The 23,296-nt window shown below is 29.8% G+C and overlaps 6 protein-coding genes, 1 long non-coding RNA gene and 1 pseudogene across 8 annotated transcripts; 1 reads left to right on the plus strand and 7 right to left on the minus strand.

Annotated features, from left to right (window-relative positions):
• Positions 1–72: 72 nt before the first annotated feature.
• Positions 73–3,235, minus strand: LOC109598044 (cytochrome b5-related protein). 2 transcript variants are annotated; one of them, XM_049964877.1, is made up of 7 exons: positions 2,906–3,235; positions 2,619–2,851; positions 1,473–1,743; positions 1,034–1,425; positions 788–976; positions 513–731; positions 73–458 (listed from the first exon to the last, which is right to left on the minus strand). In XM_049964877.1, exons 3-7 carry the CDS (start codon positions 1,734–1,736, stop codon positions 146–148), a joined length of 1,377 nt encoding a protein of 458 aa, XP_049820834.1. In that variant the 5' UTR covers positions 1,737–1,743; positions 2,619–2,851; positions 2,906–3,235; the 3' UTR covers positions 73–145. The 2 variants fall into 2 exon arrangements, with proteins under 2 accessions (XP_049820834.1, XP_019869412.2); XM_020013853.2 differs by having other exon boundaries at positions 2,197–2,851.
• A 381-nt stretch (positions 3,236–3,616) lies between these two features.
• On the minus strand, positions 3,617–3,978 carry LOC109598027 (uncharacterized). Its single transcript, XR_007547539.1, has 2 exons — positions 3,838–3,978; positions 3,617–3,788 (listed from the first exon to the last, which is right to left on the minus strand). It is a non-coding gene; the product is annotated as an uncharacterized LOC109598027 (long non-coding RNA).
• A 471-nt stretch (positions 3,979–4,449) lies between these two features.
• Positions 4,450–6,434, minus strand: LOC109598043 (cytochrome b5-related protein). The gene is made up of 5 exons (XM_020013851.2): positions 6,290–6,434; positions 5,914–6,136; positions 5,459–5,850; positions 5,118–5,306; positions 4,450–5,062 (listed from the first exon to the last, which is right to left on the minus strand). The coding sequence occupies exons 2-5, from the start codon at positions 6,127–6,129 to the stop codon at positions 4,531–4,533; spliced, it is 1,329 nt and encodes a 442-aa protein (XP_019869410.2). The 5' UTR covers positions 6,130–6,136; positions 6,290–6,434; the 3' UTR covers positions 4,450–4,530.
• Positions 6,435–6,801: 367 nt separating this feature from the next.
• On the plus strand, positions 6,802–8,389 carry LOC109598050 (phosphatidylinositol-glycan biosynthesis class X protein). Its single transcript, XM_020013860.2, has 5 exons — positions 6,802–7,038; positions 7,089–7,233; positions 7,448–7,605; positions 7,665–7,815; positions 7,939–8,389. The coding sequence occupies exons 1-5, from the start codon at positions 6,914–6,916 to the stop codon at positions 8,071–8,073; spliced, it is 714 nt and encodes a 237-aa protein (XP_019869419.1). The 5' UTR covers positions 6,802–6,913; the 3' UTR covers positions 8,074–8,389.
• On the minus strand, positions 8,378–10,214 carry LOC109598028 (putative inorganic phosphate cotransporter; annotated as a pseudogene).
• Positions 10,215–13,277: 3,063 nt separating this feature from the next.
• On the minus strand, positions 13,278–15,186 carry LOC109598029 (putative inorganic phosphate cotransporter). Its single transcript, XM_049970831.1, has 8 exons — positions 15,135–15,186; positions 14,940–15,076; positions 14,572–14,884; positions 14,298–14,518; positions 14,102–14,248; positions 13,910–14,042; positions 13,603–13,847; positions 13,278–13,547 (listed from the first exon to the last, which is right to left on the minus strand). Exons 1-8 carry the CDS (start codon positions 15,184–15,186, stop codon positions 13,380–13,382), a joined length of 1,416 nt encoding a protein of 471 aa, XP_049826788.1. The 3' UTR covers positions 13,278–13,379.
• A 709-nt stretch (positions 15,187–15,895) lies between these two features.
• On the minus strand, positions 15,896–18,141 carry LOC126266455 (putative inorganic phosphate cotransporter). The gene is made up of 7 exons (XM_049970443.1): positions 18,003–18,141; positions 17,484–17,623; positions 16,897–17,430; positions 16,697–16,843; positions 16,507–16,639; positions 16,212–16,456; positions 15,896–16,154 (listed from the first exon to the last, which is right to left on the minus strand). Exons 1-7 carry the CDS (start codon positions 18,070–18,072, stop codon positions 15,978–15,980), a joined length of 1,446 nt encoding a protein of 481 aa, XP_049826400.1. The 5' UTR covers positions 18,073–18,141; the 3' UTR covers positions 15,896–15,977.
• Positions 18,142–18,464: 323 nt separating this feature from the next.
• On the minus strand, positions 18,465–21,693 carry LOC109598030 (putative inorganic phosphate cotransporter). Its single transcript, XM_020013839.2, has 7 exons — positions 21,545–21,693; positions 20,029–20,171; positions 19,655–19,973; positions 19,382–19,599; positions 19,038–19,320; positions 18,734–18,987; positions 18,465–18,678 (listed from the first exon to the last, which is right to left on the minus strand). The coding sequence occupies exons 1-7, from the start codon at positions 21,591–21,593 to the stop codon at positions 18,526–18,528; spliced, it is 1,419 nt and encodes a 472-aa protein (XP_019869398.2). The 5' UTR covers positions 21,594–21,693; the 3' UTR covers positions 18,465–18,525.
• Between the last annotated feature and the right edge of the window lie 1,603 nt (positions 21,694–23,296).

The raw sequence follows: 23,296 nt of genomic DNA on the forward strand, positions 1-23,296 counted from the left end.
AATTAAATTAGGTAGTAAAATGCAATGTAATTTAAATATAAACAAGGGAAGTCAAATCGGTTGTAAATATAATAACATTTGTACTATTGCGACTTATATTATAAAATAAGTTTTGTATTCTTTGTTATAAAACATTGTATAAAAATTATTTATTATAATTAGGTTTTATAGATTTTTTGGGAGGACTTTTCTTAGGATCCACTTTCGCCAACTGTTTATATTGACCTTTAATCATTTCTAAGTTTGTGATCACTCGATGTTCGACCCCGAAATCTTTGCAAGTCTCCCAAAAAATTGGATATAGGGACTCTAAAAGTCCATGATCTATCGTGGGAAACAGATGATGCAAAGCATGGTCGCCAAAATTGGTGAGTACCAAGAAATGAGATCCAGTTATTTCTTTTTTATCCATTACTGCATCCAGTTGGAAAATTCCCCAGTCCATATCTTCCTTGCTTCTATAATTACATACATACATAAAACAAAAATACTTCGAATTGTATTTTATATACCTGTAAGCGTCACCATCATGGAAAATATCAGGATGATGATGAGCAGCATTAACTCCTATAATGCTAAAATGCAACCCTCCAATTAAAATAGTCCAAAGGAAGAAAAGGGCACACGTAATAATTGGCTGTCTAGTAATCGTATACACAAAAAATGGTACTGCGTATGCTAAAAACACTTCGAACCTAAATTTTTCACCAGATAAAACCATCTGAATAATCCTGAAAATTGAATATGAATTATAAATTTTAAATGAGTGAAATTTTTAAAAGCGTACGTTTTTATATGATGTCCAATAAACAAGAACACGAAAACAACGGGCGTGTAAATCCAAGACAAATATCTCACAACAAAATGTTTTGTACAAGGAAGATAGAACATAAAAGGTTCCAAATTGGATACTTCTAAGTCCTGTATAGTGTTAGTATAGATATGATGACTTAGAACATGACTTATTCTCCATTCTCTAAAATAGAAATACAATATATTCATTCCAAAAACGAACTGTATGTTAATAAAAAACCTGGATTGCATCAAGGTAAAATCAAAGTAGTACATCCTAAAGTTGTCCTTCTTGTGAAAGTAATTGTGCGCTGCCACAGCCATGACACTTAAACATACACCAGCTAAGCTACTAAGGATCAGACTTTCAAACTTTACTGCCAACAAAAACAATGTGAAGTAACCGAGAAGCAAAGAGTCAGTCATTACTTCCGAAATCAGTACTGGTCTTAAAGACACACTGGGCAACCTTTTTCTTATCCTAGTTTTAAGGGTTTCATAGAAACCGTCCTCGTGGAAAGTAAAGGGGTAAGTTCTAGGAGTAGTAGCTTGCCGTACAAAGTAATTCTTGAGAAACTTTTGAGGGAGAGTTGATATGTGATGGGCATGAAAAGCTTCTGTAATATCTGTACCCTGAAATTGTTAGTTATGACTGTGTTTTGTAATAAACAAGTTTTTACCTTAGTAACTTCCAACCACATTGACCCTCCAGGATGTGACTTAACGAAATCCTGGAAATCATACAAATCATCATGGATCCTCCACAGTCCTTCGGCACCATCATCCGCTTTTTTACCCTCCAACCACATATGACCACTGTGCAAGGGATGATCTCTGTTTGTGGGGTATTTTATGCCAATACTAGATGAAATTTCACCCACTAGATTAAATGGCAATGATAATTTTTGTGTCGGAATTTTTACGGAAGCATCATTCGGAGCCATCTTTATACTAAAAAATCATTAAATTAAAAATATTTTTTGATAACCTCAAATATTATACGAAAAATAATTAGTATATTACATGTAATACTAGCAAACGCCTTATAATTTCATAAACAAATTAATTAATTAATAGTAATTATTTTTAAATTAGTTTAGATCACATTACATTTATAATATTATAATGCAATAATAATCGTCCTTCATTTTATATTTTTGTGCTAGATTTTTTTATTATTTCAATTTCAAATTACGTATTAAACTAACTTCGCCATTTAAATGTTAACAAAAAATAATTTATATATTAAAATCAAATTCAACATAAATTTTTATTTATTCAAAATTGGTATAATTAATACATTTTGCATAAACATTAATTTCTTATACAATTTATGCTAGTAAATATTTAAAATTTAGTAAGTAAATGTAATTAAAAACTGTAATTTAAAAATGCACTACTCACAATTAAATAATAAAGTTATCAGCAGTTCAACATATCAAACAAGCACTTCACGTGACCACAAACTACTGTGAACTCCAGCTTGAAACAACGTTAACTGAATGAATCGGCTTTTAATGCGATCGCTTGATTGTTCTTGACTTTCGAGCAATGTCTATAGTTGACCTTAACAAGTTGACGTATAATCTACCTGTTTATTTACGGAAAATTATCAAATTTACTAAATTATACAAAACTTGGTTGAATTAATAGACCGGTTTAATGCTTGCATATATATTTTTGAAAATTATATTTAAAAATCGATTAGAAACTATAATAAAGTATATATTATTCAAAACACAAATTTGTCTAATTGGCAATATGACTTGTAGAAGGCTTAGGAGAATGTTCACTTGGTTCAATTTTGGCCAACTGTCGGTACTGACCTTTAACCATTTCAAAATTCGTAACAATTCGATGTTCGACGCCGAAATCTTTGCAAGTCTGCCAAAAAATTGGATACAAAGCGTCTAAGAGACCATGATCAATTGTAGGAAATAGATGGTGCAAAGCATGATCTCCGAAATGCGTCAATACCATAAAATGGGATCCAGTAATTTCTTTTCTATCCATCACACCGTCTAACTGAAAAACTCCCCAATCCATATCTTCTTTACTTCTATAATTAAGTAACTAAATATTAACGCTCAAGATATTTTAAATAAAAATGTACCGTGAGGCATCTCCGTCGTGAAAAATATCTGGATGATGATGAGCAGCGTTAAGTCCAACAAAACTAAAATATAAACCTCCGGTTAAAATTGTCCAAAAGAAAAACATTGCACATAATGAAATAGATTGTTGAGTAACAATATGTGCCAGAATTGGTACTGTATATGGTAAAAATACTTCGAATCTAATTTTTTCGTCCACAAATATCATGTGAATAATCCTAAAATTGTGCATTTTAAATATAAATACGAACAAGTGTTTAAAACATTTTACGTTTTTATGTGGAGTGCTATGAATAAAAAGCAAAAGATAAATGGTGTATAAATCCAAGACGAATCGTTTTGTACATGGAAGGTAAAATATAAAAGGTTCCAAAACTGATATTTCCAAATCGCTAATAGTATTGGTGTACATGTGATGACTTAAAACGTGAGTTATTCTCCATTCTCTGTAAGAAAATTACAATAAAACAAATATTTTATATTTTAAATAGTACCTGAATTGCATCATTGTTAAATCAAAATAGTACATTCTCAAGCTATCCTTCTTATGGAAATAATTATGTGCAGCTATACTCATAACTGTCAAATTTAATCCAGAAATTACTGCAAGTAATTATACTTTCAAACTTTACAGCAAATAAAAACAAAAAGATGTATGTAACTAATAATATGTCAGTTATCACTGCTGACTTCAGTATTGGTTTTTTCGGTGGTAGTTCGTTTCTAAATCGTGGTTTGAGTGTTTCATAAAAGCCATCTTCGTGAAATGTAAATGGATAACTTCTTGCAAATCTTGCTTTCCTCACCATGTATTTTTTTTATGAATTCTTGAGGAAATGTTGAAATATGGTGAGCATAAAAAGCTTCAGTAATGTCTGTACCCTAAACAAAACTATATTATCACTATATTTTAGAAGCATATTATACTCACCTTAGTTATTTCCAACCACATTGATCCTCCTGGATGTGTCTTAACAAAATCCTGGAAATCATACAAATTATCAAGGATCCTCCAAAGCCCTTCAGCTCCATCCGTTGCGTTTTTATCCTCTATCCAGAGGTAACCATTTTTTAATGGGTGATCTCTATTTCTAGGGTATTTTAATCCTAAGCTTGAAAAAATACCGTTGCTCATTGCCAGTTTTTGAGTTTCTCTTCCAGCCATATTGCATCGAACAGTAGGTTTATTAATAGATCGTAATTAGCATGGACATAGTTGTTCAATAATATATAGTCACTTAACAATAACATTTTATAAACGTACAAAACAAACATGAATATGGTAAAAAATGATAGACTATCAAATTTAAAGTGCTGTTGTCGATGAGTATAGCTGTATATTTTTTCGGTGACAAAATATTTGTTTTTTTGCTATTTTTAAAATAGATATCAGTAAATTTTGTGACCCATAATCATTGACCTTCAATAACATGTGCTAACAAAATCTCGTTTTAACTAATTTACAATTATCTATTGATCAATGATACGGTCCATTTAAAAAGTTCACAGTGACTTTACTAAATTAAAAATACATACAAAGGAATTCTATCAACAAATTTATTTACAACAATTGGAGTATAATATTCATTTTGTACATTTGTTTAACATCACAACCTTTAATTATTTAATTTTTTCTTTTGTACTTCTTCAAATCGGGAGCATTTTCATTAGGCTTCACCCTGGAAATTTGCTGGAATCCTCCCACCACAGTATCCAACTGTGAAACGTATCTGACATTCGCATCAAACTTTTCTAAAACCTCCTCAAACACGGGATATAAATGCTCCAAATAACCATGATCTAAAGTCGGAAACAGGTGATGCAAAGCGTGATCACCGAAGTTGGTCAGCACCAAAAAATGTGAACCCGTGATCTCTTTCCTCTCCATTACTGCATCCAACTGACTCAGCCCCCAATCGTAATCTGTTGTATGTCTGGGCGTATCACCATCGTGAAAGATGTCTGGGTGATGATGCGCTGCATGGAGACCAACAAAGAAGAAATGGGTACTTCCTATTAAAATGATATAATTCCAAATCACCAATGTCCACCAAAGTGATTGACCGCTAAACAAATACATAGCTAGAGGCAATAAGAAACCAACCCATTCAGCCGGCTGAGCATGTCTCATGTTCCCTTTACAAATTTCGATTATCCTGTGGAAATAAAAATACTTTAATAATTGATAGAAGTTATTTTGATAAATTTTACCTTCTGAGAAAAGCAATATGGAAACCTGTAATCCACAACAAAGGAACATAAATATAGCTTCCGTAACGAACCAAAGGTGACTTTTTGACTGGGAGGTATTGGATAAAAGGTTCCCAACTAGAAATCTCCAAATCGTCAATGGTATTAGTGTGAAGATGATGGCTTAAAACGTGGCTTATTCTCCATTCTCTGAAATAATATATAATTTAAATTAATATTACCATCTCCTAATTTAATAATTATAAACGATATGCCAATATGAAAACATAAAATAAACGTAAAATTCCCAAAGAATAAGATAATTTTTGTATAAATTTATTGAATTGATGATGATCTCTTACCTTACTTGCATCAAAGAGAAATGGAAATAGTACATTCTAAAGTTGTCTCTTCTATGGAAATAGTTATGTGCGGCAATAGTTAACATAGCTAGGAAATTTCCAGCCAATGTGGCCAATAAGAAGTTCCAATAAGTGCACGCGATTATTGAGAAAATAAAAAGTCCAACAAGAAGGGAGTCGATCAAAAAGTTGGAGTTGTTAGAGGACTGCTTGGGAACGGTTTTGAGTTTTTCAGCAATTTCACGTTTAAGTGTACGATAAAAACCGTCCTCCTTAAATGTGTATGGAGCATTTCTTTTTGTTTTCGCATCCCTGACGTAGAACTTCGCTAACATATTTTCTGGACCACTTTTGATATGATGAGCTTCGAAAGCTTCTGTTATATCAGTCCCCTACAAAATAAATAGATAAATAAATAAACGCGAAATATTGAAAACAATATGAAGCTCTTATACCTTAGACATTTCAAGCCATTCTGCACCACCAGGGTGTTTGTCTATAAATGTAGAAAAGTTGTAAAGTTTGTCATGGATACGCCATAGTCCTTCGGCTCCGTCAATGGTCTGTTTGTCCTCCAGCCAAATGTCGCCGTTTTGGGTTAGACCGTCTCTTCTTGGAGGCGGAATTATACCCAAACTTGACGGGGGAATTTCTTTGGATCTTGGAGCCATAACAATTCTAAAAAAATACGCTTATTTGATATGAGAATAATATATCACGATACGATATATAAAAATTATATAAATCTTAAAATTGAATATGAATTTGAAATGTATAATCTGAGAAGCAATGAAAGAACATATATATATACTTGTGAATAGGTATACTTACCAAGGAGACACTATTTCCCAAATTCTGACACTCTCCGAAGATGGATAGTGAGAATTTGCGGCGTTACATTTGCGTTTCGCATTTATAAACTTGTATGTTTACTTTTACGATTGATAAACCATTAACCCCGAGTAATATTTCTGTCGTTATAATAAAGTTCAACAAACAACAATTAAATTATTCATAGATAGATTATTGAATGTTACTGTGCATGAATTTATCCAAAATAAACCAATTAAAATGGAAATGATTATTCAAAATTTATATTTATTTATTTATAAAAATTTCTATATGATACTTTACTTGAGAAAATTTCAAAATATGTAATATTGGTTGCCTAGTACAACTCCCCAACTAATAAGATATTTGAATTATAAATTATTAGATATTTAAAATTCAAAAAATTCTGTAGCATTAACATTTTTATTTATTGCTTAATCTATACTTATAACATTTTATTTGTAATTTCGACAAAATCAATGAGCATGTGCGTGTTCACTTCAAGTACATAACCTCTAAATGATGAAAAAATGTAAATAAACATAATAAGATATCTTATTCTTAGTCATTGTTTGTAATCTATTACATATTTAGATAATGTGGAATTCTTATAATTTCTAAGAAATGTATACAATTACGAGGCTAATTTGTTTGTTAATTTTTAAAACAGCTTTTATCAAAGCTGACACTGAATGTTTTCAACCGAACACTTATATCACACAAAAAATAAGCAATGAGGGTTTTCACAGGTAATTTAAATAACGTGAAATATTATTTTATTTATAAAATTATTTTTAAGGGAGATTAATTGGCTTATTGAAATATCCGAACCACCAGTAGAAGAATGGGTTAAATCATCATGTAATGTAGCTTTAAGATTGGATGTACCAAATGGGATGTATGTTAATCCAGATGAAGCCTTCAATTTAAATGAGACTGAATATGTAAGTATTTCTAGTTACATAATATTTTGTTACATAAAATTTTTAATTTTTGGTATTACAGTACTACTAATTTATTAATACATAAATAATTGCTAAATGATAATGATATATATTAATATAATATTACAATTACATAATATGTGTTCAAATAGTTATCAATATTCTTAAACATTGTTAAGTCTGCTGATTCATCCCAACTTTTATAAAATTCCAGTTCTCCATTCGAGTAATAGGAAAAGTGGATGTGGAAGTACCATCCCATGAAGGCAAAGAACATAAAGTAATGATTTACTTGAACAACAGCTTCATTAACAGGGTACAAATAAATTTGCCAATCCACTTGCGTTATCAGAGGTCACAAATCACTGGAGGGTATTCAGTATTTTTCCTAATTATTTCTTTTATGTTAATTATAATTTTTATTGCTTTAGGTATGGAAAAGTTTATCTACAAAAACCCAGTTTATTAGTTTGGTGTCCAGACAGCTTAAACAAAATATGTCAAAAGGGCTTGAAAGTAGATGCACCATGTTATCATTTTGGTTCAAAAAGATGTGTTTGGAAAAATATTACTTATGACGCGGTATAGTTTTATCATATTAATTTTATAATATATATTTTATATATATAAAGTGATATCAGACATATATGGAAATCTTTGGAACTTAATATAGAAAAAGAAATATTGATAACATTTTTGTTACAGCTTTTCGAAGACGCCGACTTGTTTGTACCAATTGGAGATTTGGACCATTATCCAATAGTTTCAATTGTGACATTATTATTGGGATGTGCAGGATCCATATACGTTTTATCTATATTATCCATGACTCCTCTTTAACATTCCTATCTATTGTTAATAATGTGGTTCATTCCTTCTAATAAGACTGCAGTTTGTATTGTGTGTAAGGATAGTTTACCCTGAGAACAGTACAAATCCGGACCCAGTTTGTGAAATTATCGACGCAAGAATTACTCACCTGTTCCTAAATTGTCATCACCATATTGTATAATGTGAATCAAAAGGGAAATACAACATATACGTCATCGTAATCTACTTGTACTGTTTTTTCAGTGAACATACCATAATAATCTAGTCCAATTGATTGTAGTAAAATTAAAATAAATAAATAAAAAGCCAGTAGTATCAAAAAGTATTTATTTGGTTTTGATTTTTTTGTTCAATATCGTACATTTCATCCTTGATTTCATCGTTCCAACTCTGTATTTCTCCTGAAGCAAATATAATATACACTAAATTCGTTAAGAAAATTACAGCTGAGGCAATTATAAAACATATCAACCACTGAGTTTGATCAGTCTGAAAGAAAAACATTAATTAATTAAATTTTTTTCGAATAATCAATATTACCTCATCAGTCACAACGAAGTTAACAACTAATGGTGAAATGATGGCGAAAATATTAGTAGTACCGTTTGACATACCCATAAGTGTACCAGCATGGTTTGGAGATAAATCTACTAAATTAACTTGGAAACCACAACCATGGGCTGTATTTGCAAAACCATTGATTATAAAAAATGCGACAGACAATGTTACCATGTTATTCGGTATTAAACCGATACAGATTATTAGAATCGCTGGTACAATCATGCCTAAAAGGAATTGGTTTGTTGAGGAAATAATTCTAGATTTACGTAAATAATTTTAGAAATAAACCTATTGAGTTAAATATTTTTCTGGCGCTTCCTCTCGTTAAATATTTGGCATTTATGAGGTAATCACATATTGGACTGAAGAACATTGATCCAAAGCAAGATGCAATGTTTGGTGTTGTTGATAAGAAGCCATTCTAGAAATTGAATGACAGTTATTCTGTTTATTGTTTATTAATTTTACCTACTTTGGATATGTCGAAGCCTAGGACTTTGTTCATGTATGTTGGAGTCTCATTGCTCAACATGATGACCCCAAAATTGACGCCAATATTTGAGAAAAAAATTGCCCAAAATGGTGGAGATTTAAGAATTTTCCTCCAAGGAGTACGCATCTTCTTTTAATTTATTTAAAAGATTAAATAACAAGAAATATGTGAAATTATATAGTGTACTCACTGTTTTTCCTTCTATTTGTCCAAGAGTGTCTTCGATATAACGTCGTTCTTCCATATTAATACTTTTGTGTTCTGAGGGTCTATTACTACCAAATATAGCAAAACAAACGGCACATAAAACGCAAATGCTACCGAAGAGATAAAAGGATGACGGCCAGCCGTACCAACTTGCACACAGTAACCCAGTTATAGGAAGAGCAACAATATTCCCTATAGATGCTCCTACAAACAAATCAAAGTCGATGCAATTCTAAACAGCAATTTATTTTATTCATACCTGAATACACAAAAACACTGAATCTGGATCTTTCAGGTGCTGGAGCCCAAAGTCCCAACATTGTGTGGATCGAAGGAAAGCAAAATCCTTGTGCTAATCCTTGCAACACTCTACACATCATTAGTCCTTTAGAGCCAAAATTCTCTGACATAGTTGGCGATAGAAAACATGCCAAGGCATTAATGCACATTGTAGTCACCAAAAATATTTTAACTCCCCAACGTTGTGCTAGTTGGGCAGCAATAATTGGAAAGACCACATATCCCCAATAAAATGAGGACAGCACAACACTATTATCTTTCCAATCATATACCTATAATTAATATTAGTGTGAGTTACTAAGATATATTTTAGAGGGTAGATATTAACTGGAATGTCCGGATTGCTAGATGAACCATTTGTTGTCATAGCCACAATAGCTAAAGATAAATTGAATCTGGAAGAATATGTTGCTGCAACTAAGAAAAACAATAATACCATTTGTACATGTCTTACGCCAAGTCCTGCAAAAATATAATTAAAAGTATAATGATGACGTCTTCATTTCTCGTTTATCACCTGTTTTTATTCTGATTTTTTCTCTCATATCAGCTTCAACTTCTTTTTGATTTAGCTCCATGGGGTGTAAAATTATTCAGATCTGTGTTAACTCAAAACAAAGCGTAAATTAAATTGTTAGCATATTTAATTTATATGTAATTCATTAAATCGATAGACATGATAATAATCTGTATATCATTTCATTGGTGGAAAATAAGAGGATGGCAACTTCAAAGTGTTTTACAAATATTTGATGAAACAATTTGATATACATGTAAAAATATGACTGTTTTTTTATTTCTTACCTTGCAAATAATGACAGTATATTAATTTAATTAAAATAAATATAACAACAGGTTTGTTTATTTTTAAATTATTATTACTTATTTCAAAAGAAATTTATTTGTATATTTTTTCATAAATGTAATTTTATATAAAAATGTCAACAATTAAGATTGATCACTTAGACTAATTAATTTTAATTAAAATTGTTATCAAATAGTACTTAGACAATAAAAAATTATGCATTTTTAAGAGCAACATTTTTTGTTAGTCATTTTTAAATAGATAAAATTGAAATCATAAAAATTTAAATAAGTTAAAGTGCGAAATACTTTAATATGTAGAATGTGAAATTTTATTTAAATTATTAGCTATCGTTATCTAGTTATTTTGCACATTGACGTATGCTGCATTCGCCATTTATTCAAAATATGATCAATAGTATCAATAGGCAAATTGGCATGAAGAACAAAATAATTTTATTACTAATGTCTAATTCTTATAAGTAAGTATATATAAGTAAAAAATATATTTGTAATGTGTCTATGTGTCTGTCTTTTTAAATTACATTGTAGTTATCACAGGTTTTAAACTACAAAGGTGAAAAAAAAAACAATTTTGAGTGTTTTTTTTTTCAATAATATAAATGAATACCTCCTACTGATCAAAAGTTACGATAAAAAATTGATAATAAGTTTTCAATTAAGGAATATAATAAAAAGATTATTATTAAAATTCATTTGGTATTTCATTGTATCTTTATAGACATCTTGTTACCAAATAAAACTAGTTATTAGTTATTGTATTTTATGACTTGCAGATTTTTAAGTGCAGTTTTGACATTTTTGGTAAATTCATAATCATGTTGTGCTGTTCAGATGTTTTTTTAATATCCATGTCCTAACTAAATTTAGTAAACATATAAATATTAAATAATAATATTACTACAGTATTACAATTATTAATATTTTTGTTAATTTTTTATAAAATAATAAAATGATAATAAACTGCAGTTTTGTTACAAAGATTCAAAAAACTAACTTGTTAATTCATATTTAAATTCTAGTGATAATTAGCATTTTATCATTATCATGTCAGATTTAATCTTGAATGAAAAAAGGAGTTATATTTTGTTATCTGTTTGGTCCTTGAACAAGCCTTTAATTAATATAATCAATATTTATATTTATTTACGGTAGTTTTTAAATTTTGTTGCCATAACAGTGCAGTTTTTAAGATAAGCGTTTTATAAAAATATCAATTCAACTTGAGTGTTCACCACATTCCTAGTTGCTAAAGTTGCCCATCTTTTATTCTTGGGTTCAGAAATATATAACGGCAAGAATAAAATCGTAGCATTTTCATAAATCTTAAATATTTATTCACTATTTATTCACTCATCAAATTAAGAACTGTTATCTTGTAGTTAATTACACTAAACATATACTGGTTTTAATAAAAAATGCAACACTTAGAATTTGTTGATGAATTTTACTGAAATTTTCAGAATAAGTACAACTTAGTAAGATATACAAATAATTACAATTTGGTTACATTACAATAAAAATTGTTCGACTTATTTAATAATATGTGGCTTCTCCAACTCTTGTATTCGGTTAGGCATACTTTGAATGAGGTGATCAATTTCCAACTAAGTCCTAAGATCCTAAGTTTGGTAAATGACACCCGAAAGATCTGTTAAATTGTCCGAAGGATGGGGCAAGGAACGGACTCGTCTATCTATAACATCCCAGACATGTTCGATGGGTTTTAATTTGGTGACACTGCATTCCAGGGGAGTACTATTACATTGGCTTCTAGGAGGAACTGCCTTGTATTCAAGCGTCGAATGTATGGTACTGTGATGGGTTCTAGCACATTGTTGTAACCAGCAGTATTCAAATTGCCTGGTAAGAAAACTAGGTGTGATTTACTCCCAACAGCTATTGCACCACTTGTATATTACACCATTCCAACTTGCGAGTTCGATGAAGACGGGTTAGAGGTAGACACAAAAATGGCCGGTATGAACAGAGACCAAAACGTGTGACACGCCAATATTTCAACATTATTGACATTCTACGACCTATAGCGTCGTTTCCTACAGAACGTGTTGTAGATAATCTGTCTAACGCAAGTGTCGTTCATCTCGCTCTGTGGTGCTTCTGGAATGTTTAGATCCATGCATCTGGACCAACACTTTTGATTTATCACGGCTTATACAATGTGCCAATAATGCAGCCTCTCTCAAAATCACTTAATTGACGAAAATACTCTGGACATTTTTAACGTGTTGTCTACTTAACACCCAACAGTACAACTAACAAAAATCCAGATGTAATGCAAAAAAAGTTGTAGTTTTGTTAACATTTTAAACTTTTGTATATTTTACTACGATGTACTTATTCAGAAAATTTTATTAAAATTGCTCAACAAGTTCTAAGTGTTGTATTTTTTATTAAAACCAGTATATTTTAAGAAATCAATAATTTTATTTACTTCAAATTAAATATTATTATTAATAAGCACTAAATAATAAATAATAATTATTTAAATTTTAAATTACCATTAAGTAAGATATACAAAAATGTGTAAAGAATTTTAAAAATGTTTATGTTCATGTGAAAGTTTTTTATAACTAATTAAAATTAAAGTAAAACTCTAATCATGTTAAATTGATTAGTTAATTTAAAGTACTCTTGAAATATTTTATAAAAAATGCGAACAGCATAATGTCAAGATAAAATGTATATGATGATTGATATTACCTATATTCTTGTTTAAAATTATAGTTTTTTATTTATTTTACTATGTATAGACAAATATTTATATAAAAATAAAAACAAGTTTGATTTATAACGGTTCGTTTTATTAAAATATACATCAATATTGATATAAATATATGTGTTTAAATTATTTTTGTGATTCAATATGAATCAAAATTTTCGTTTAAAGAAAAAACATACAATATTTTTATACCTTAAACTTTGGATCATCCTTCTCATAATTTTCTATTGTATCATGAGATTCTTCATTCCAACTTTGAACATCAGTAGAAGCAAATATCAAATAAATACAATCTGCTACAATATATACACAAGCTGATAAAATAAAAACAATCCTCCACTGCGACTGGTTAGTCTAAAATTAATATAATTCTGTAATTATGAAATTAAATTTAAAATAAAATACTTACGGTGTCTGTGACAACATATTGTACGATAAGAGGTCCAAAATTGGCAAAAATATTTCCACAACCATTTGCCAAACCCATTAGAATGCCACCATGATTTGGTGATAAATCTAACAGATTTACCATAGCTCCACAAGTATAACCTGAGCCAACAGCACCATTGAAAATTAAAAGTGCGACCGATAAATTTACTTGATCTTTTGGTAGAAAACTGATGGCAGTCATACCAATTGCAGGAACTACTGTACCTAAAATAATTTGAAAGAGTATGTTTTTAAATTAATAATAATTAATATTTTTCTAAACTAACCAATGGTGTTGAAAATTTTTCTTGTAAGAAGTCTTGACAAAATATTTCTGTTAATTAGGAAGTCTGATAATGGACTGATAACCAATAGAGCAAGAAAACCAGCTAATGACGGAGCTGCAGATAATGTACTATTCTGTAAGTATTGAAGTATATGTAAAATCGTTTCAGTCACCGTATAACAGAAAATAATACCTTAGATATATCCAAGCCCAAAATTTTGTTCATATATGTAGGTGTTTCAGTCAACAAAAATGTATTCCCAAAACCGACACTTATAGATGTCACAACAATACCAAAAAATGGTCTTGAAGTAAGAATTTCCCGCCATGGAGTATTGTGCTACGAAATCAATTTCAGTATAAATCAAAACATTTGCCAATATTCTAACCTCTTTGTGATCTTCATGTCCTAACGACTTTTCTATATATTCTCTTTCTTCCTTAGAAATGTATTTGTGCAAAGATGGTTTGTTGGCCCCAAGAAACACCCAAGCAATAGTCCAAACAACACCTATACCAGCGAACAAGTAATATGAAGTTGGCCAACCCACCCAACTTTCCGAAATGAATCCAGTTACAGGCATCACAATAACTGTACCAATAGTGGCACCTTAAAATACATCATTAACTTCAAGTATTTTTAAACATAATTATATAACTCACCAGAGTAGACAAACCCATTCATTCCAGATCGTTCAGGCAACGGTGCCCAATTCGTCAACATTGTGTGTACTGACGGAAACAAAAACCCTTGTGACAATCCTTGTATTACTCTTATTACCATAACACCTTTGGAACCTAGATGTTCAGCCACCAAAGGAGTAATAGCACACAGAATGGAATTTAAAGACATTACAATTGTTAGAAACCATTTGGGACCGTACTTTTTTCCTAAGAAAGCTGCAGGTGTTTGCGTGCACCAATATCCCCAAAAGAAGGAAGCAAGAACTAAACTCTGATCCGTCCAATCAAATACCTAATGTTTTAATGTTAGAAATCTTTTGGAAATATAATTTATTATTGGAACTTACTGGTATATCGGGATTGTCTGAAGTCGGTTGAGTCATAGCTTCAATTGCTACAGAGATGTTCATTCTCATAGAGTAACCCACAGCTAGTAATGTGAAGCATAACAAGGCTTGAATGTGTCTAACCCCAAATTTTGGAACTAGGGAGGTTTATTATCTTAAATATATTGTTTAATTTGCATATTTTTAAAAACTTACCATTAGATGCATCTTTTTCCTTATTATTGTCGGTACTATTTTGTTTAGACATTTTGACTTGATACTTAATACTACTGGTAGGTTTGGCATTTATCGATATTTATATATATATTCAACTATATTCAAAAAGATAACAATTTTTGATACTATCAGATTATATTATAGTAATGAACTAAATGAATACATTTTTTTATTTATTTTTAAAGTTGTGCAATTTTTTTTTTGTTGCTAACTCCTCAATTTATCAATGAAAAATTTCATTACCACTGCTGAGTAGCATCATATAAAACGAAACTATTCACAGAGTATCATAGAGTATCATGAATTTAAGGAAATAGATTTGTTTATTATTTTACCAAATTTTTCCATGACTTATATGTTATCCAATTTGTGAAATAATTTTTTGGTAATAATCTTCAATTTATTTTTGTATTATATAGAAAAATTAATTCATCATCTATTTTTTATTGTCTATATTTAAAAATTTTCAGCATAAATCTTTAATGTTTTTTTTAAAAAAAAAAACGCATTGTAATGTAATGTAAATGATAACAATGTAAATAAAATTTACTGATAATAGCTGAATTTTTTACTAATGTTTTGATTTATAAGATAACACATTAAATAGTTTAATTAATCAGCACTACATATTCATACGTTAATGATTAAATATTTAGTTAAATATATACATATTTAGATAAATCTATTTCAAACAGTTGGCAAATCTTAAACACATATTTATTTAATAATATAATATTACATTCTTTTAATTAATACTTTATTGTCATTTTAAAACATAAGATATAGTACAACATTTTAATAAATTATAATAACAATTAGCTTTTAATCACTTTTAGATAAATCAATTTTTCGTACATGTGCTTCCAAGTCTACCGGTACTTCACTCTCATCATTCCAAGGTTGCAATTCTCCAGAAGCAAAAATCACATAGAAAATATCAGCTACAACATAAACGGCTGCAGCTATTATAAATATTATTCTCCATAAGTTTTTGTCAGTCTACAACAAAATCAATGTTAAAATTTGACTTTTCTAATTCTTCTTCTTTAGTTTTACTTGATCGGTGACGACGAATTGAACAACCAACGGTGAAATAATGGAAAATATATTCGATGAACCATTAGCAATACCCATTAGTGTTCCGGAATGATTAGGTGATAAATCAATATGATTTACTTGAAAGCCACAAAAAACTGCAGCATTACTTCCTACAGCTATTACTAGTAGTACTACTGAAAGAGTCGGTTGATCGTCTGGCACAAATCCAAGACAAGTTAATGCAATTGCTGGTAAAACAGTCCCTAAAGAAATTTTATTTTAATTTTGAGCATTTGTATTATGAAATGTGCACCTATTGTATTCATAAGTTTTCTGACACCTCCTCTAGACATGATGCCTCTATTCATCAAAAAATCAGATATTGGTCCAAAAATATAACTAAAAATTGCTAGGGCAAGATATGGAGCTGCTGACAAGGCACTGTTCTAAAATTAAACAAAAGTATTAATATGTGAATCAAAAAAATTAATTTAATTTTAAACCTTGGACATTTCAAATTTCGTAATCTTGCTCATATATGTTGGTATGTTAGTTAAAAGTGTAGAATATCCCCAATTTTGTCCAAAACTTGCTACAATAATTGCCCATGCTGGCCAGGATGTAAATATCGATTTCCACGGTGTTGGAATCTAAACCAAATAAACAGTATTACTACAAATCAAGATTTGTTAATTATATTTACATCAATATGTTTTTCATGGCCCAAGGAAGTTTCAATATAACTCCGCTCTTCCTCAGTAATATATTTGTGTTCAGAAGGTTTGTTAGACCCCAATAAAATCCAAGCAATAACCCAGAATAAACCCAACGTTCCGAAGAAATAAAATGAAGCAGGCCACCCAGCCCAAGAAGCTGCAATTGCTCCAGTAATTGGCATCCCAATAATCGTACCCAAGGCAGCACCTGAATAAATAAAAGTACCACTTGTAGATCTTTCAGAAACTGGCGCCCATTGTCCAAGTAAAGTGTGACAAGAAGGGAAAAAAAAACCCTGTGATAAACCTTGAAGGATTCTGCAGAACATGACTCCTTCAGAACCCCAAGATTCAGCCAATGTTGGTACCATGAACGAAGCCACAGAGTTGACCGTCATGGCTCCTACTAAATAATAACGCGGTCCGTGTTTTTTAGCAAGTTGTCCAGCGAAAACTTGTAGAACAATGTAACCCCAAAAGAAAGAAGAAAGCACTGTACCAGTGTCCTCCCAGTCATAGGTCTGAAAGACGATAGTTACTACATGCCACAGTATTTTATTGCTGTTTTACATACCGGTACGTCGGGATTGGGGCTAGTTGAATTGTCCGTCATAGCCACTATGGCAACCGAAAGATTTACTCTCATGGTGTAACCGATAGTCAGAAGTGCCAAACATAATAAAAGTTGTACATGTCTCACTCCAAATTTTAATCCTACAAAAAACTAAAAATATTACAATACACCATGGATGTTGATTCACCTGCGGGAACCATTGCAGTATACAAATCTCGAGAATGATTGTAAATGCATTTGCTATCAATGCATCTTGTGTATATAATTTGTGGCTACCTAATTTAACAGTCAAGGTTTTATAAATAATTACTTTAACTTTGATTAGTAATTGGCTGTTTTGAAAACTGTGTGAAAATATTTTTATAATGAGGTTTATACTGGAATTTTAAAATTGAATATAATAACAAGTTTGTGTACTAATTTGATTTCTGTTACATATACAAATATTGTATATTAAGATATTTTTAAAAAATGGAAAATTTGTTAGACAACACTCAGTTAATGAATATACTGTCTTACTTGGTTTGACATCAAAAATCAACTTCTCCCTTTCAGCTTCACATGATGAACTTCTGCGAAAAAACTTCATTGTTGCAATTTAATTCGGAATATTTTTTGCTACTACAGTACATATTAACTATACTTTTGAATATTATCCTATACCATATGTCAACTAACGCAATGATAAGCACCTATCCGGACTTCAGATAAGAACAAAAATATTTGTTTAAGGTTTAATAACGAGGTATTCGTTAATTCATACTATTATTAATTAATTTAATTGTTTAACTAAAGGTATAAGCTTTTTTGTTTTTAAATTAGATTTATTAAATTACTTATTTACATTTTGTTAAATATAAAATATTACTTTGAATATATTAACAGAAATTTACTAGTTTTGGCTTTTGTAAAAGCTAATAAATATATAATATCTAATCAATTTTATAAAAATAAAACGTAACATTTATTAATATAAAAATATACATTATAACAATTTTATTTGGTAAAAATAAATATTATCAAGAATTAACAATTAATGTGACTAGTATTTCAGATCTTTTTTGTCCTTTTTCAAGTAATTTGGATCATTCCATTCTTGAATCTCTCCAGATGCGAAAATGATGAAAAATGTTCCAGTACATAAGTATACTCCAGCTGCGAAGCAGAATACAATCGACCAAAGTTCTTTATCGGACTATAAAACAAAGTTTCATATTATATCATATAAAGAAATAGTGTGAAATCCCTACCTCCTCGTAATCAAATGATTTGATGAGATCAATAAACAAGGGGGCTATAATAGACCAAACGTTGGACAGACTGTTGGTGATGCCCATAAGAGTACCAGAATGAATTGGAGAAATATCAATATGATTTACATTAAATCCACAGTATGTTGCAGAATTTATTCCCACAGCTACAACCAACAGAGCAACTGCTAACTTGTCTTGCGATTCTCCAACGAAGCTCAGACCAATTAGAGCACATGCAGGTACAAATAAACCTAAATCGATTCTTTTATTATCAACATTTTAAATAATTGTCGAATTTTACCTATTGTGTTGAAGATTTTTCTGACAATTCCTATAGAGGCGATTTTTCTAGTTATGAGATAATCACATATTGGGCTCATGATAAAGCTCAGAACCCACAATACAAAATAGGGAAGTGCTGCCATTAGGGCATTTTGTTTCAAGTCGTATTTCAAAATATTATCCATATAGCTTGGCGTTTCAGATAGTAACGTCCAGAATCCCCAGTTTTGTCCACAGTGACCGATGAGAATTGCCCATACTGGCAGTGAGGTAAATATTGCTTTCCACGGAGTAGTTACTTTCTGTATAATATATTATTATTAATTATTGTTATTAAGACTTGAACAAATCAGTAATGCTTACACTATGATCATCTCCAATTGTTTCAGACTGAATGAACTTTTTCTCTTCATCAGATATCAATTTATTTTCAGAAGGAGAATTTGATCCTATGAAGAACCATAAAACAGTCCAGAGTAAACCTATACCTCCATACAAATAAAACGCAGCAGGCCAACCCAGTTTAGAGTCACCTATATATCCAGTTAGTATAAGAGAGATCACGTTACCCAAAGGTCCACCTAAAGGGAATTAAATCGTCACTGATTTAACTCAAGATTTTTTTTTAATATTTACCGGTATAGACAAACGTGATGACTTTTGAACGTTCAGAATGAGGAGTCCAAACGCTGAGCAAGTGATGGAAGGAAGGAAATAAGAAGCCTTGGGAAAGTCCTTGAAAGACTCTACAAATTATTATTCCTCCGTAACCGATGTTTTCACCCATGACGGGCATTAATAAACTAAACAATGAAGTGACACTCATAGCTCCACATAAGAACCATTTCGGACCGTACTTCTTGGCAATCTGACCTGCGCCGATTTGCAAACAGATGTAACCCCAGAAGAAGGAAGATAACATCATGTTCTTGTTGTCTTTCCATTCTGGATAAGTCTGGAAATTAAATACAGTAGTTGCGAGGTACTATTGACAGGATTGTTTTTATTACCGGTATATCGGGATCGGGTCTATCTTTTTCCTCTGCAGTCATCGCGACGATTCCTTCGGATAAATTAGTGCGCATACCATAACCGATGACGGCAGCCAAAAATAACATGAAGAATTGGACGTGGCGCACTCCAATCAATTTTTCTGCAGACAAAATCAATTACAGATAATGCATTAATGACAATGGGTTTGAAAGGGTTCAACCTTATCGAACCAATTTCGCTAGAGAACACATAACAAATGCAATGTCAAATAAAAGTGACTTCCTTAATGGCACGACGAATTATTTAAATCGACAAGCATGACACGTAGGTCAGTTGCACCTTCTGTAGTTTAGTGTCAGGGCCCGAACGGTCAAACACCGTAAATAGGAACCACTTTGCGTGATTTGTTTGTCGCGATCGGACAATTTCGTAGTATTATCATGTTAAAAATGTTTTATTTCAATTAAGTTTGAACTTAAATGTATTCAATTCATGCGATTTTCAGTTTGGTAATTTTTGTCTTTGAATACTAATCATATATTTTGTTAATTCGAGATAATAAAATAATAATTTTAAAATTTTGTCTGCACCCGTGTTGTCTTCTTAATTTAATGTATGTTTTGACCTGAAGACTAAAAGTTTTTATTCACTCCATTCTGTAATTTGTTCTGTATGCGTAGTTATTTTAATAAATTGTTACTTCACTATTGTAATAAATAGTAAATTTATTATTAAATTACAAAATGCGTGTGATGTAGTTCATTTGTCTTCAACATATTGGGACAACAAATTTATTGATACTTCATGTGTCGATTATCCTATATATTATGTATTATTAGTGTATTAAAATTCTGTTACGCTAGCTTCTCCGGAAATTGAACATATTCATCAAAGAAAAAAATAGAAAACAAATTCCCATAATAATAATAATATAATAAATATTTTTGTGAAATACGACAAACTGATAAAGCAATACCCATCATGCATAAGGACAATATAAATTCTTTATGAAAATATGCATATGTATCAACCTTGAGCCACAACAATTTCAAGCACTGCTGATAAAATCATTAATGCGTTGAAGTGGAGGTTTGTTTTCACTATCGATCTATTTTATAATTGTTGATATAAAGGTTCTCATTCCGAATTGTTTTTTTAGTGATTTAAAAATAATTGTTCGTGTTATATTGTTTTTGGAAAACGGATTAATTCATTTTAACATGGTTAGCAGATATCACAATTCAACTTTCTAACTTTGATGCTTTTTTAGAAATTCACATTTTTTCTTATTATTTGATTTCTCATAGGCGAATTGTTTTTTATAAGGAATTTAAACACAAAACTTAGATATTTCGATAATGTAGTAATTTTATTAATTGGTAATAAAATTTCTATCTACTACAGTTAAATTCAAATTTTTCTGAAAATTAAATTGTGACATACATACTAATTCCAATAAATAAAAATATACTAGTGATGTATTAAAAGAAAGTTTATTTTTAATAAAAAAAAAGAAATCTAATGTAAACTTACTTGGTTTGGCCACAGCTTCTTCAGTAACACAATTCTCCATGTCAACCATTTTGTAAATTTATTAACTATTAGAATTTAAAAGATAATCACAAAATATTAACTAAAAAGAATATATTGTTGTAATTCCATTAATATGTATCTATTAACGACACTACCACAACAAGTGTACGGCGAGTAATTAATTGCATCGAGATTTACCTGTGCAACGTTTTAAATACTCATCTTAGTAGAAGTATCTTATCTCAATCTTTCACCTTGTTTTGCGCAGACAACTGCACACATCTACTCAAGTGACTTCTGTTTGTAGGATGTAAAAAATAATATAGAATGTTAACAATTAGGTGTATCTTTAAAAATATATATACTTTTGTTACTAATGATAAAATTTGTTCCGTTTAATTGCCTATTTTAGTATATATTGCCGCATAAACATTTGATAACATTCTAAAGTCGAATAATTTAAACTAATATTACTGCAAAAATTACTTATTTATTTATTTAATTATTAAATTATGAATTTTAAGGTGCACAGGAATATTTTACTTAACTGAAATTTTTATAAAAAGAAATGACGGGGTTAAAAATTTAAAGAATCAAATTATTATTACAGTCTGTTTAACTTTAACTTTTAATAATTGTTTTATATATTTTTTAACTTGTCATAATTAATTAGAACTTTTATGTTAGTTGTGTAAATTGTTCAAATAAAATTTATTAAATTATTATTATTATTATTTTGGTATTTTTAAACGGAAAATGTTAAGAAAATAATTCCATTTTAATATAAAAATCATATTCAAATTGAATTATTAAATACTTTGATTTCTTTTATCTATACTTTGGTAGAGATTTAATTTTACGGAATTTTACCTACAAATAAAGCTAATTCATTTATCAATGTAATCATTATTTGTAATATTTTATCCACGGGCTAGTAACATGAATTCGTAATTGGTGCCCGTGGACAGATATTTTACAATAATTAAATTGCAACAAAATTCATGCGTAAAATATAATCAGTGTTTGAAAACAAGTTTAACTTAGTACAGATATGCTAAAGAACTACTTGAAAACTTGATTCTTTCCATACCGTGTTAATTTGTCTGCGTCTAGGTTCAAGATTTATTTTTACAATTAATATTAAAACATAACAATATTTTAAAAATATTTTTATTTTGTAAGTGACGTAGGAAAATATAAATGACGTTTTTTTTTCTTCACGTTTTTGTCCCGTGTGATTATCAAATTTTACACACCTTCGACTTAATTTGTGTGATAAGATAAAATAATTAACACACACACACCTTCCTAATTATAAACGACTACTGCTACTTATATTGAAAATAAATTGTTTTATGATAATATTAAACTAATAGGTTTTTCACCGACAATCTTTTGCTTTTCAGTTTTCCCATTATAAATTTCTTATTTCATAATAAAAATATATTATTAAGAATATTAATCAACTTCTTATATGCCAACCAAGGCAAATTATAAAAATCAATTCGGTTAATGTCGCCATCAGATATAACGTGTGTGTACTGACCATATCGTAAATTATCTAATTTATAGGTTTATTAATATAAAAATATAAAAATCAAATTGCCCAAAATTATTTAAATGTTTAAATTTATACGTTCTATTTTTTAATAACATACTTATTAAACTATCACAAAAAATTAAATTAATTTATGAGTCCCATGAGAAATTTGTAGCTTTGCAAAGTTTCTTGGTTTTAATATATATATATAT

This window comes from Aethina tumida, chromosome 1 (assembly GCF_024364675.1).
Source record: "Aethina tumida isolate Nest 87 chromosome 1, icAetTumi1.1, whole genome shotgun sequence".
In the NCBI taxonomy this organism is placed as follows: domain Eukaryota; kingdom Metazoa; phylum Arthropoda; class Insecta; order Coleoptera; family Nitidulidae; genus Aethina; species Aethina tumida.